At 31.5% G+C, this 15,095-nt stretch overlaps 1 protein-coding gene across 1 annotated transcript; it reads left to right on the top strand.

Moving 5' to 3' along the window:
- Positions 1–597: 597 nt before the first annotated feature.
- On the top strand, positions 598–10,361 carry LOC113741544 (4-hydroxybenzoate geranyltransferase 2-like). Its single transcript, XM_027269080.2, has 7 exons — positions 598–1,125; positions 3,086–3,207; positions 5,461–5,530; positions 7,558–7,707; positions 8,570–8,705; positions 9,474–9,570; positions 10,292–10,361. The coding sequence occupies exons 1-7, from the start codon at positions 598–600 to the stop codon at positions 10,359–10,361; spliced, it is 1,173 nt and encodes a 390-aa protein (XP_027124881.1).
- The last annotated feature ends 4,734 nt before the right edge of the window (positions 10,362–15,095 follow it).

Here is a 15,095-nt window from a genome sequence, read left to right as displayed (position 1 = left end):
TCAAAAAAGTTAAAAACGCTGTTGCCCGCCGTGCTGATTTTAGGAATGGACTTTGTCAGCACCACATTTGCCAAATTTTTTTTTATTTTTGGGTAATATTCTAAGGAATTAGCCCTGTATATGTTGATTTTGAAAATTTTGACTCTTGAATATTCTCCCTTCGTTTAGGAAGCAGCCCTTATGCGCCTCTAGATGATCAAATCAATATATATAGCAACATCCAAAACTCCTAACTAACTTGGCTCAACAAGAAGAATAAATTTGCACTTTGTTTTCCATTATAAAGATTTGGAGTCTTTTTTGAAAAAAAAAAAAAAAAGAACTATCAAATTAAATTGTTGATTTACAGCCCAAATACACCAATGTTCTAAAGCTACAAAATATCCGAAACCATTAGCCTCTAAGTCAATGTGAAATCACATATTTTTTGTTTCATATATCCAGACAATTTGAGCAATACTAGCTGTATATGTTGATTTTAGACAGCAGCCTTTATCCCTGACTAGATGATCAAATTGGATCAGTATATATGGCAACATCCTAAGCTTCTAACTACATACATGCCTAATACATGCATTAGACTTAAGAAAGAAAACAATGGCCCAAGCTTCCAAGCTCATCATGTCTTCTTCCCAAACTTTCTCTAGAACTAACCCAATCTCGAACTTGAACCATCAACTTCGTCCCTCCATATCCATCAAACCAGCCAAATCAAACTCCAAAATCAGCCATTACACTTTGGAAAACTCAGCCATTTTCAACCGTTCTTTGATAAAAAGTGTAAGACTTCTTGGCAGAGGCTTCAACTTAGCTAATCAAGCTCCACAAGTTTCGGCCTCAGATAAGACATTAGAGAAAGCTGAAGAAGAAAAAGCTGTCACTTCTTCTTGGATTGAAGCAGTTTTCCCTGAAAAAGCTCGGCCTTATGCCTACCTTGTCCGCTTGGACAACCCGACGGGGACGTTTTTATTTGCATGGCCATGCTTGTGGTCGCTTGCATTCACTGCGAACCCCGGCAGCCTTCCTGATATGAAGATGTTGGCATTCTTTTTCCTGGTGTCTTTTATGTCAAGAAATATTGCATGCACCATTAACGATTATTTTGACAAGGATTTTGATGCACAGGTGATGATCCCTTTTCCATTTGATTACTGAATCTTAAATTATGTTTTTACTTTTCATTTGGAGATACAGAGCAATTGACAATTTCACATGTTTCCAGTTTTCACTTGGTAAAAACTAAAATGTAATCTAGTTTCTTGTTCTCTAGAAGCAAAAAACTATACAAGGGCGGTATTATTATTATTATTATTTTATATGTAAAGGGTGGTGGTTGTTTGTAACATGATAAATACAAACAAATATATATAAATTAAGTAAGCAGAAAATAAAGATAATCAACGGAATATTAAAGAGAGGCACAAAAAAGTGGGATTTCCCTTTTTCTTGGTACAGATCTTTGGGGATCTATGAGACATAAATATATCACTTACACAAATTATGATATAAATAGTATGGATCTAAGAGATTAGATCTGAACTTTAAAACAATTCACCGCCCCGAGTGCTATAATTATATTATATACTCCCTTCGTTCCACTTTAATAGTCCTGTTTTCTTTTTTCGTCTGTCCCAAATTGTAATCCACTTTCCAATTGAAGAATGTAGTTGTATTTTAATTTTCCTAAAATACCCTTATTCAATGTAAGTTGTTGTTACTATAAACCTACTCCATTTAATGAGAGTTGATTCTTTTTTTACCATTAATTCAAGTTCCCATAAAGTTGTACTCTATTTAATGTGAGGGTATTTTAGAAAAATAGCAATCTAAATTTACTTTTCCAATAAAATTAACTACTTTTTCTTAAACTGTGTGAAAAAAGAAACAGGACTATCAAAGTGGAACGGAGGGAGTATGTGTGTGTGTACGGGGCGAGCCCATAGCCGAAGACAAGTCGGTAGCCATACACATGACATAGCAATGTCAGAGCCTTTTCTTAATATTAATGATGTACGAAATATGGCTGTGAATCCCAGCCCATTTTGATTCAATCAACTAGTGATTATAGTTAAGTTTTATTTTTCTAAAATGCTCTTATTTAATGTACTCTATTATCAATGAATATAACCTACCTTACTCATTAAGTGCATTGATTCATACATTGAATGGTGTAACCTTTCATTAAGATTGTTGTTACAATTAATGTAAAGGTATAATAGATACTTATACTACTTATATTAATACAGCGTATTGGATGAATGACAACTATGCAAATTTTGAATTTGAAATTTAATTCTTACACATGTGTCATGGATCCAACAGTGATAGTGTATGCATTGTCAGTGTATATAAGATTTACTCATTAATATAGGGGTATTTTAAGAAAATAGTAGGTTAGATTTATTCTTCCAATAAAATTAATTAACTTGTCTTAAATTATGTGAAAAAAATATTAAAACTATCAAAGTAGGATGAAGGAAGTATATAGTGTTCAAATATAAATTAACCTATCCCAGTTTGATTCAATCATTTTTCTAAAATACTCTTATTTAGTGTACTCTATTATCAGTGAATATAATCTACCTTACTCATTAAGTGCATCGATTCATGCATTGAATGATGTAACCTTTCATTAAGATTGTTGTTACAATTAATGTAAAGGTATAATAGATACTTACCGTCTTACACTACTGATATTAATATAGGGGTATTTTAAGAAAATAGTAGATTAGATTTATTCTTTCAATAAAGTTAAGTAACTTGTCTTAGACTATGTGAAAAAAATATTAAAACTATCAAAATAGGATGAGAAGAGTATATAGTGTTCAAATATAAATTAACCCATCAATCTAATCCTAAGTTCCTAACATTTTATCCCTAACTTTTAAATATACGTACTCCTCCTCCCTGAAAAATGAACGTTCTCATGATTTCTTTCAAAGTTTCAAACTTTTTATGCTGTGTCTGTGCTCAAAATCACATTGTCTCTAATGCAATTATTGGTCTAAATATAATTGCTTAGTTACCAAATCCAAAAAAAAAAAAAAAAGATAATTACCCTCTCAAACCCATATCTATACTGCAGGTTGAGCGAACCAAAGGAAGGCCGCTTGCCTCTGGGGCAATAACGGGATTTCAAGCACTTTGTTTCCTTGGAATTCAAGTGTTACTCGGATATGGAATTTTTCTCCGAGTAAATGAACTAAGGTATGCGCCCCCTTTGACTCTTGTCCTAGGCCTCAAGTAGCAACCAGTATTAACCTATTAATTCACTTATAGGCAAAAACCCTAGCTATATTGAATGACCAATTCTTACCTTACCAAGAGTTTTAGATTTTCAACAATTTCTGCTCCCATAGATAACTCCTTTCTTTTTAAAAAAAAAAAAAATTTAATTCATAAATTTTAAGGTGACACCCCTCCTCTGTTTAAGAGATTTGCTACAAAAGGGGGAAAAAGCTTTGCATAATCAATTTGCAACTACCATATATATAATAAAATTATACTCTCATCCTTATCCTTTTATTTTGTCTCTTTCTTATATGGCTTAACGATATAGTAAGTAGCTGCAACGCGTTCTATTAAATAACCTAATAACCTAAACTCTTCCATCTCCTTTTCTTTTCTTTTTTTTGGTTATCCTCTTCTTCTTTTTTTCCTTTTCTTGTCTTGGACAAACTAAAATGTAATAATTGACAAATCCGAAAACTAGAATCTTTAATTGTGTAGGTACAATAGTAAGATATGTTATTAAGACTTAAATAGTTAAATGGCCAAAATTACATGGTAAAACCATTTAGTGTTGTTTCATTTTTGCCTCAACTCCGACTTATCTTCTAGCTTATGTCTCGTATCCATGCAAGGTGGTCTCTTGATATTCTTCTTTAATTAGTCGTCATTTTAGCATCCCTATGCGGTCGAAAACCGCCACCTGCAGTCTTAATAGCTGCCAAAGTCAAGATCACATTAGGTTTCCCGAAACATGCAATTAAAGCAGCCACATCTCATTCAGGTCTGGAATAATAAATAAATAGCCACCCATACCTCTGTCTGTGGTTTTCAATTGGAAAAAAAAAAAGGAGGTGATTGAGATTTTCAATAATTTCACTTAACTCTCAACATTTTAAAAATTACACGTACTTCCGTTACTCGTTTAAAATGATAATACTAATTTTAACATTCTAATAAAATTCCCTTGTTTACTGTGCTTAAACAAAGGATGAGTTTTATAATTTTTTTCTTTTTTCTTCTTATTCATTTCTCTTTATATTTCATCAGCGAATCCGAACAACTATTGATATCGTCCCTCGCATCTATTCTGATCAAACATCAAACTAGTTACATTTTTTTGATAACTTTTAAATAAGATACTGATGACAAAAATGAGTAGTTATGATGGGTGACGAAGGTCACCAATGGTGGGTGATGGGTGGTGTGGTGAGGGACGGGGGTTGTTTTGAAAAGATAAAGACAAATGTCAGAGTCTGTATTTTTTCTAAAAGAGCTACAGTAAATTATAATAAAACTTTATTTACAAACTCAAAGAACACACCGGCCAAGCACAAGCAGACCAGAATCCAAATATTCGAGTCGGTGCGTCCCCAATATCTAGACAAGTAGGCAAATGCATATAATGTTACTATGTTTTTTTTAAAGAAAAGGCAATTGGTAAATGACCTTACGTTTTAAACTCTTTCACATTATTTAGGTAAGTAGAAGAAACTCAAGAAAGTAAAAAATGATTGAATGACTTAAGTTGCAGCACAATTAACATCAGTACGCGAAAACAAGTCGCTTATATCTAAGGCCTCATTTCGGGTTGCGGTACTTTTGATAAAAAAAAAAAAAACTTTTAAGTGTTAAAAGTGCTTTTAAAGTATTTGATAAATATCATCCTATAAAATTAGGAGTTGAACTTTTGAAATTAAAAGCACTTGTAGCAAAAATTCAAATTTGATGCTTTTAAAGTAACTTTTTTGTAATTTAAAAAATAAAATATCAAATTTAATCATCTTATCCTATATTATGAACCAAATAAAGAGATAAATATTTTTAAAAAATTTCATATTACATATTATCTAATACAATAAGTACTTATTGAATTGTGTTTTCAAATATATATTTAAAAGTACTTAAACAGTTAATAAGTGCTTTTATTAAAAGTTCTATTAAGGAAGTACTATTCAATAAACTATCGCAACCCAAATGGACCCTAAGTTAGGTTGTGAGTTACAAATAGTTATTCTTTTTTATCGAACTAATCAATACAAGTATTTGATAATCAAGTTAATTACCATAACAAAACTAGATATTCTCCTCCTGCATTTTAATTTCGTGTCAAATATATACTGGACTGCTGCTTAGGTTCTAATTCATTATTAATTTTTATTTTTCTGTTTTTTATTTGTTGGGCATCTTGAAATTCTAATGTGTTGATTTATGTCTTTTGTTTATATACAGCCGTATTTTATGGGTTTCATCCTTGCCGTTGATCTTCACTTACCCGCTCATGAAGAGAATTACTTATTGGGTATTGTATCTCTTATCTTTTTTTCCATCTCATAAATTACGTCCACAATAACTTTAACTTTTTTAAAATGAAACTTTAAATACTAAAACATTGGTTTAGATGAAACACTTTTGCACTAGATACAATATTGATGCAATGTTCTCTATGATTTTCTAAAAATTTCATTTCACTAAATATTATAGCTTACATATTTCTAGGCATGGCTAATCAAGTTAAGACAATTATTTTAGAATGATATTAGTAATAAGCCAATTATTTCTGGTTAAGACAATTATTATATTAATCTTTCTTAGTTAAACTATTTCCGATATGATAAGTCCTTGATTTCATATAGACTTTCTAAAACTAAAAGTGGAATAATAGCAGTACATAGAAACAAACACTAATTTTCAACCTCAACATAAAGAATAATAATAAAATTTCCAAGATTAATGATTAGTTAGATCAACCTCTAGTTTACTTTACCTTAACACACACACACACAAATTCTTGAACATTAATTAATCTAATCTAAAGATCATTATGTATTAATTTTGCTTTATCAGTTGCATATTATTCAATTTTTTTAAAGCTTTCAAATTCATTTGTCTAGTTGGTCAAAGTGCCATCAGCTGAAATTATACATTATTCTACACCATCATAATAAAAAAAATTGGAAAACCACTATTCCTTAGTTTAGATCTCATTTAATTAGTTGTCTTTCTTGCCAAACCTCCCCCAACAACAAAAAAAAAGGGAAAATCAATTAAATGTGTGTAGTTATTTTGGTCCAAGCCAAGAATATACAGAAGTCCACAGATAAAATATTCGAAGTTATGAATATACAGAAGTCCATGGAATACCACAGATCAGTAATATAAATAAAATTGAATGACGAAATGAGATCATCTAACAAAAATTATTTACAAAATACGACTATGGGATTAAAGTGTACACAAATAAAATTTTAAAAAAATGATCGAACATCTTATTCTTTTATTTTTTTTTCTCTTTTTGCTTTATCTATTGTTCCCATTGCCTGGCCTTGTTTGGACAGCCATTTTTCACTGAAAAATGGTCTTGTTTTCCGTGAACACACTTCCCTATCACCTTTTTATCTCACATACATCAAATCGCTACAGTAATTTTTCTACCAAAATCCATGAAAAATGCAATCCAATTCATGAAACAATCTCTGAGTTTTCATTCACTCTGTTTAGTTTTCTTTTCAACAATGTAGGTAAAGCTTTAGCTAGTAAGTTGAAGTAAATACAACTAAAGCCGAATAACAAAATGAGATCATCTAAAAGAAAGAAAAATAATTGGCTATATATGCAAAAAACGACTATGAAACTAAAACGTACATAAATAATATAAAAAAATGATCGCATTTCTTATTTCTTTATTTTCTCTCTCTCTCTTTACCTGATGTTTTCATTGCTTAGAGGTCCTGAATTGTAATCTTTCCATCTACATCCCCACTTCTTACCTTGCTAAACACAAAAAAGAAAAGAAAAGAAAACCTATTATTTCCATTGTCTTAGCATGTTGCAAAACAATCTCTCAGTTTTCATTCATTTTGTTTGGCTATCCCCAAAAAAAAAAAAAAATTGAGATCATTGCATAGTTGTGCAAAATTTTTTTATTGGTGACAGTTGGTTACCATGGGATAGACCTCATGACTGTCCAATCCGAACTTAATTAAGTCTGAGGGCTTATTGGATAAAGTTGAAACTTGAAATCTGAAATTCGAAATCTAAATTTGTTAAGTTATTGAATTATTAAGTACTAAAATCTTAACATTTGAAACTATTCTTTATTAATAAGTGAACAGCTTATCACTCATTGTTTTGAGTAAGTTTTGTCTAAACCATTTAGACTCTATTTATTAATTAAGACGTTCTATTTTTTATTATCAAATACGTTTGAATATATTAAAGTCTAAAACTATTAAATTTAAGTGTTAAATTGAGTTATCAAACAAAATCTAAATACTCTTTACTTAATAAAGATTGGGCTGATTGAGAAGTTCAAACATGTCAATGCAGCCTCAAGCCCATCTTGGTTTAACTGCAAATTGGGGAGCTTTGTACTCATGGGCTGCTGTTAAAGGAAGTCTTGATCCTGCTATTGTCTTCCCGGTCCTCGTTGCTTGCTTCTTCTGGACACTGGAGGTTGATACAATATATGCACATCAGGTACAAATTCTCGGAATTTCTTGAGTGCTGAGTTTTTTTTTTTTTTTTGGTAAATAAAGCTTGAGTGCTGAGTTGCACACGCCTAGTGGTATCAAAGCTTAACCTCTATAGTACTCATTCAACTTTTCCCCTGTTTACCTCTTTTTAAAACAATGGTACTATAGTTGTGGTCAGTCTTTGTACAATGGCACTAAGTGAAATTTGGATGGGTGCTATAAAGAGTAAGAAAAGATACTACTTAGTAAATTATTTGCCTATGAATCCTATATTTCGCTTTTATAATATGTATTTAAATGGAAAACGTTGCCATGTTGTCCTAACCTATGCGGTTTGATCTCTTTATTTTGTTACCTATCGCTTGGCTTTTTATCATTAATTTTTTTTTTTTTTTTGGCATCATAGGAACCAAAGAGTGAAAGACTTGGCTAATTACCCTAGTAAGAAAGAACAGTGGAACTTAAAAAAAGAATTAAATTATGTACGAAAAATGTTTGAACAAAGTTAGGTTTTCGAAAGCCACAAAAGAATTTGGTCTTGTTACATATTTGATCTTGTTATATATATATATATTTCTACTGTGTTCAATATCTTTGAAGCTATTAAACTCCATTTAGTTGGCAATATTGATGCAATTATTTTATTATTATTATTTTTCTCTTTCATCCTTCCCACGCGTTTCCCATCCCTTTCCCATCTCCAATTATCAGAATTCGAATCTTACACCTGGTAACGCGGAGAATTTTAAGAGCCGTCTTCTAAGTTCTAAGATGCAATATTAGAAAGAGTAGTTTGATTTTCCTAGTGGTTGCATTGAGCCATTGACTCACATACTTGTACCCATGTATGCTGCATTTGGTCACAGGATAAAGAAGATGATGTGAAAGTGGGTGTCAAATCTACAGCTTTGCTATTAGGTGATTCAACAAAATTGTGGACTACTGGTTTTGGAGTTGCATCCATTGCTAGTCTTGCTCTAGCTGGATTTAACGCTCACATTGGTATTTACTTCTATTCATTCATCTTTAGTTAACTACAATTTATAATAATTCTTTTTTTTTTTGAAATATCATCTCTACAATTTATAACTAAAATTAACTTTTTATATATTGTTGTGAAAATTCTTAATTTATATAAGCATGTCTAGACTACTGCAAGATCATATTTGATTAGATTGTAACTTAGGTAGACTTTTAGACATTTAGAGTAAACCTATCTTGTGATCAAAAAAATGTTGAGACCTCAGAAATTAAACGTATTGAGTTCAAATCTCCATTCTCCATTTCTATTTCTTAAATCATATCCTTCCCTTACTGAAAATATTTTTTTTAAAAAAAATGAGTGAGTAAACCTGTCTCGTGTAAAAATGCTTGCAACTTTTGTATACAAGATGTTACTTATTGTTATTTGCTTTTACTGTTTTTAATTTACCACACCAGCTAGTCTTGGGAACCAAACCATTTTTCACCCTTTCTAGCAAGATAGAGTTTTTAACCTTCTTATTTTTAAATGAGATAGAAGTATTTTTGAAGATAATCTGGACAGCGTTACTCATACTATCTTTTTATTTAACCATATTTTTCCGATTTCTTTTCCCACAAAATTTATTCCCAATCCTTTGACCATTTTATGTCTATCGTTATTCAACCTCTACATTTGGCCAACAATATGTTCCTCATTTTTTCAGCTCCTTTTGAAGGGTTATTTATTTTTAATCTTATTTTTGGTTATTCTAATTTTTAGGTTTATATAATTTTCGAGTGTTACAGGATGGCCATTTTATGTATTGCTAGCAGCTGCATCCGGTCAAATAGCTTGGCAGATTTGGGATGTAGACTTATCAAACCCAGCAGATTGTTTCAGAAAGTGGGTACTTATTAATGAAGATAAAAAATTCAAATTAATTTATTATTTGACTGTGCATAATTGATGCTCTTAGGAAATTATAAAGAGGCTCATCCTCCCACGCTAAAATTAACTTTCACACCTTCCAATCATAATTCTTTCTTTTGGCTATAGGTATAGAACATTCTCTTACAATTTTTTGAGCTAATTACTTTTCGTCGTTGGTAAGTCCAGGGCAAATGTGAATAAATCTTTTGAAGCTTGTAAAGATAGTATACATGAATTGTTGGATGGGCAAAAGGTCAAATTGTATTAGTGTCTGTAATCTAATCGTTCTTACTAAGGGGGAAGAAGGGACGAGTTGGGTGGTACGGGAGGAGAGAGAGTATAAACAAGAGATCTCGATTTTGAGTTCTTCTACTTACACTAAAATAAAATCTTAAAAAAAAATCCTTCTTACTAATACTTATAGATCGAGCCTCTAGGATTTCTGGTTTTTAACCGTTAGGTAGAAACATTCTTTTAAAATGCACATCCCTTGGCATATGAAAAAAAAAAAATTGAAAAAGTGCTTTGACAAAATTTGAGGGTTCCAACCCAAAACGTGATCTAGCCCATTTTCAGAAAGAAGGTCTAATTAAAGATACACAAACTCAATCCACAAGTCTAGTCTTGGCATATATTTCTTATGAATAAATTTTATATTATAACTAAGTTTTATTTTATTCCTTTCACTCTACAGATTTGCATCAAATAGATATTTTGGTGCTGTTGTCTTTAGTGCAATTCTGTTTGGAAGACTCTTGTCATAAAGGTATTTGCAACTACCTAATACATTATTGTTTTTCCCTATGCTCAGTTTCCAGCTCCTTCATTTATACACTTCCTTTATAAAAATCTGTTCTCTGTCTTTTGGTTTTCTTTTTTAACAAGGTTTAATTTTTACTCGTTTGCGCGGCATAAGCGACAATAAATAACAAATTACATAAATTCCACTAATGTTTTTATTTTCTGTGGCAATTTTTCACTTTGCAGGCAAAGGAAAATTGAAATGAAATATAGCACAAGGGAGAGGTGGATGATGGTTATATTGTGCTTACAGTTTCAATAGGAAGTTTAAGATCAACAAAGCATAAGCCGTCATTTTAAGGTGTGTTTGGATACGAGATTATTTGAAATATTATTTAGAATAATTACTATAATATTTTTTTGAAATATGATGTATATTAGATAAAAAAGTTATTGAAATGACAAGAAGTTGACTGAGAATTATAATTTTGATGCGCTAAAATAATATTTGGAAAACATTTTACTATCCAAACACCTTATTTGAAATCTAGTTAAGAAGCTTCATATCAGTGTCCTATGTGCATGGGAGTGCCCAATCATTGGATTTTTTTATTTTTTATTTTTGTCGAAATGATAGCTTTATAGATGATATCAAAATATGTACTGTGTTTAGACAAAGGTCCAATTCATACAGACGTGCATATTAGCACAGAAGAGTGAGTTCAATCCGCTCTTCATCTTGGAAAATGCCATAAGCATAACTACTAAAAGCCACAATACTATATATCATTGTTTTTATTCCTTACACAACAAAAAGTCCAATCTTTGGATCAATTGTAAGTTATTTGATTTGATGTCAATGAAAACCTAAAAATGACAGGGGAAAAAAAAGGAAAGGAAAACAAGAAAAGGAGGGCATCAGAAAAGAGAAAACTTAAATAGGTTGCTTCGAAATTAAAATTGCAGATTCCAAAATCTCATAGCATGTTTATGAGATTTATGATTTCTTCGGTTTAGGATCACCAAAGCTCCGGAAAGCAAATTTTGGAGCAGCAAATTTGTAGTGAGACCAAACGTCATTTATGTGTAAAACAGACATGCAAAAATTACTTCATATTTGAGGACTCCATCACCTAGAATGCTTCTTAAAATTTTCAAAGAGTACATGATAAAAAAGATTAACCTATTAAATTTGACTAACTGAAAATTTCACAAACTTTTAAATGTCCCAATGTGCTTAATTTTTAACATTTTTTTTCCTTTTTACCCTTCTACTTCTCTCCACACCCAACTGTTAGGCGAAAGATTCGAATCCTTAGTCTGACGGTGGAGAATATTCTAAGAGCTCTCTCTTGAGCACTTGGCCTATTTCTCTTGAAATTGCAGGGGCAATTTCAGTGAGCTGACATATGTTAGACTAAACCTAAAAGAAAATTTTTTTTTCAACACTTAATTCGATGCTCAGATATGAATCATTAATTGGACCTTGCAATTACTCAGATTCAACAATTGTAGAGATCATTGATCCAAACTGCACTATCCATTACGGAGTGAATCCTCACACATTTGTGATACCTCATTCTTCCCATTAATAACGTCTTATCTTTGTTTTTAGGTGCTGAATTATGTTTGTTCCAACAATTCAAAGCATTCGTATTAATTTTTACCCACAAATAATCGTAGTTTTGTTCTGCTCCTATGATAAATTGTTTAAGCTCGAAATTTTCAAGGCAACAATGGTTACCCAAAAAAAAGAAAGAAAGAAAAAAGCCTTTGGTCCGAATTCCAAACTAAGCTGCCAATTTTCTTCTTTTTACACCTCTAGACCCTGAAGTAGCAGCCTCCACTTCCACATCCATGCTTCTTTTTTGAAAATTCTTTGGTTGCGAGCTCCCCACACATGCGTCCTATTTTAATAAACACAAAAGGTACAAAGTGGATCCATTTGCTACAATTAGTTAAACTATTGGATTACCTTGACCATGTACCTTTTGACCCAAATTACAAAATCTAAACATTCATTGGGCTGTTTTGTTTTGTTTTTTTTTTTTTAATAGCAAAATCAATGACCTACTAGGAAAGTGATTTCATACATGGCAAACTTTTTTTTGGGGATTCTCCTCGGATTCTCATGTTTTTTTGGGAGATGCCGAGTGCACAGGTAGAGTTGAAAGCGCTGCTTTATGGTGTTAAGTTAGCTCTTGCTCGAGGGTATTTTACTTTGCACTTGGAATAAAATCCTTGGTACTTGTCCAGATTATTCAAAGAAGAGCGAGATGTCTCCATGGAGTTTGTAGAGGGATTTATAGGAACTGCTGCAAGCTAGAAGTTTTTTTAAGGAGGTATTACATTGCTTTCGAGAAGTGAACAAACCTGCGGACAGATTGTCCAATGTTGAAGTTGATTCTGGAGTAACTACAATGCATGAGTCGTTTCGTGATTTGCCTCGACTGGTGAGAGGAGACATTACACTTGATCGGCTTGGTTATCCGAGTTTTCGAAGAAGTGGATTATAAGTATTTTGCTTTTGTCTTGTGCTTAATTGTTCATGCTTTCTGGAGGTAAGGCCTAGCCCCCCTCATTGTATTCTGTGAATTTCTATTATTATTAAGAAAATTTGGGTTGGCATCCCACCCCTGTGTACAGGGTTTGCCATAAAAAAAATACATAGCAAACTTTCTTCTAAATAATTTTCATCTGTTTATTTATTTATTTCATATCTTTATTTGGTAACTATATATTTGTAGAGCTAATCTCCTAAGCTTCCATGCCATCCTCTCGCAACAGTTTCTCTTGGGGACTTTCACAAAATGGCCCATGCCATATAAGATGGTTCTGATTCTGGTTTCAGAACCGCCGGTTCTGCTTCTTCAAAAAGATAGAACCAGAACCGCACCATCTGGTTCTGGTTCCGATTCTGGTTTCGGTTCTGGTTCCTTATAGTTCTGATTTTGATTCCTTGTGGTTCTGGTTCTGATTCCGTATAGTTGTATACAATTTTATTTAATTTTTTTATCCTTACCAATTTTAATACGAATATAACAATATATTTAAAATTTTAAATAGAATGTAAAAAATAAATACAAAATAAAGATCATATTTTAATTTTATTATTATTCAACAAAGTATTAAGTAATAAATAGATAATACAAATTTTATGAAAAATACGTTACATTGTCAAATTAAAAAATACATTACACTATCAAATGACAATCATTTTAAATGAAAAAGAAAATACTTGATTTTTTCATTGAAATTGAGATGAAATATCAAAACAAACATTAATTATTTAATCATCTTCACTGCTTGCGACGGCACTAGAATCAGTTGTATAATTGAATTCTTTTTCTTCATCTTTTTTCATTTCTTGTTGTCTATATTCTGCTCTAGTCCAATCATCCACGCATGCTTGAATTTCTAGTGATTCTGGGCTTAATCTCGATCTTGTCTCATCCAAAATGGTTCCACCGGCACTAAAAGCTTGTTCCACTGCTACTGTTGATGCTGGAGTTGCTAAAATGTGCTTAGCAATACGGGAGAGGATAGGATAATTCTCTGATTTTCGCTTCCACCAGTCAAGGACTTTAAACTGTTTAGTTAAACTACTATCATCATACTCAAACTTGGTAGTTAGATATAATTCAAGTTCCGTATTAGTATTAAGTGAACCCTTTTGTCGTTTCGACCTTTCAAGAAGTATTCTATCACCAATTTTGACAGCTCTTTTAAGACTATTATCAGTGTTACTAGAGGGTTCCAAAATATTAGTAGGAAATCGATCACCATAAGTAATAAAAAATTCATTATATTAATTGTTTTAATTTTTTTTAACGGTTCTGGAACCGGCGGTTCTGGTTCTGGTTCTATTTTTTAGAGAACCGGAACCGGAACCTTTATCCAAGGTTCTACCATGGTTCTGGTTCCATGATTTTGGTTCCGGTTCTGGTCCGGTTCCCGGTTCCAAGTGGAACCATGGCCATGCCTAGGGACATGTCCATAACATATGGCTCTACACCTTAGTTTGAAGCTTTATATGGCTCCACATTGTGTGTGTCTTTCCTTATTAGTATGTCCAAAATAACATTATTGAGTGTGTTTAGATAGGAGATTATGTGAGATAATTTTTTGAAAAAAAAAATACTACAGTACTTTTTTTATATGATGCATGTAAGATAAAAAAGTAGTTAAAAATATATTTATGATGCAAGTAGAGAAATTTGTATTAAATGCAATGAACATTTTAAACATAAACTATCTGTTTCGATGATATAATTTTTGCACTAAATAAAATGTTATAGCCATGCAATAATACACTGTAATATTTTCAAAGTTTTTTGTTATGTTATGGTAGCTTACAACTTTGTAAATTTATATTAAATTTAAATCTAATTTCCAGTTATTGTAGGACCGCCTAATCAATTTAAGACAAATAGTTAAAAATCACCTGTGTAGCATTAATTTCATCTTTCTTAGTTTTAGTAGGAATCTATTATGTGGCACTTTTTTTCTTTTTGTTTTTGTCGCAAAAGAAAACATATTTTTTCTGCATAAGTATTGAAATTCAAAAGGTGGATAGTAATCTTACAGTTTTCATAGTGGACTTACATCTTCTTTAAGTGTGTCAAATGTGTAACAAGAGAACTTTAAATATGAATTAACTTTATGTATCATTGGTACATAGCTCGTTTTATTTCTTTAACATAAATCATTAGCACTAAAAAAAAATATTTACACAGTCAATTAGAAAAACAAAAAAA

Source organism: Coffea arabica, chromosome 4e (genome assembly GCF_036785885.1).
Source record: "Coffea arabica cultivar ET-39 chromosome 4e, Coffea Arabica ET-39 HiFi, whole genome shotgun sequence".
Lineage (NCBI taxonomy): Eukaryota > Viridiplantae > Streptophyta > Magnoliopsida > Gentianales > Rubiaceae > Coffea > Coffea arabica.
Note: the sequence above shows the minus strand (reverse complement) of the source record. Positions and strands in the feature narration are given on the sequence as shown.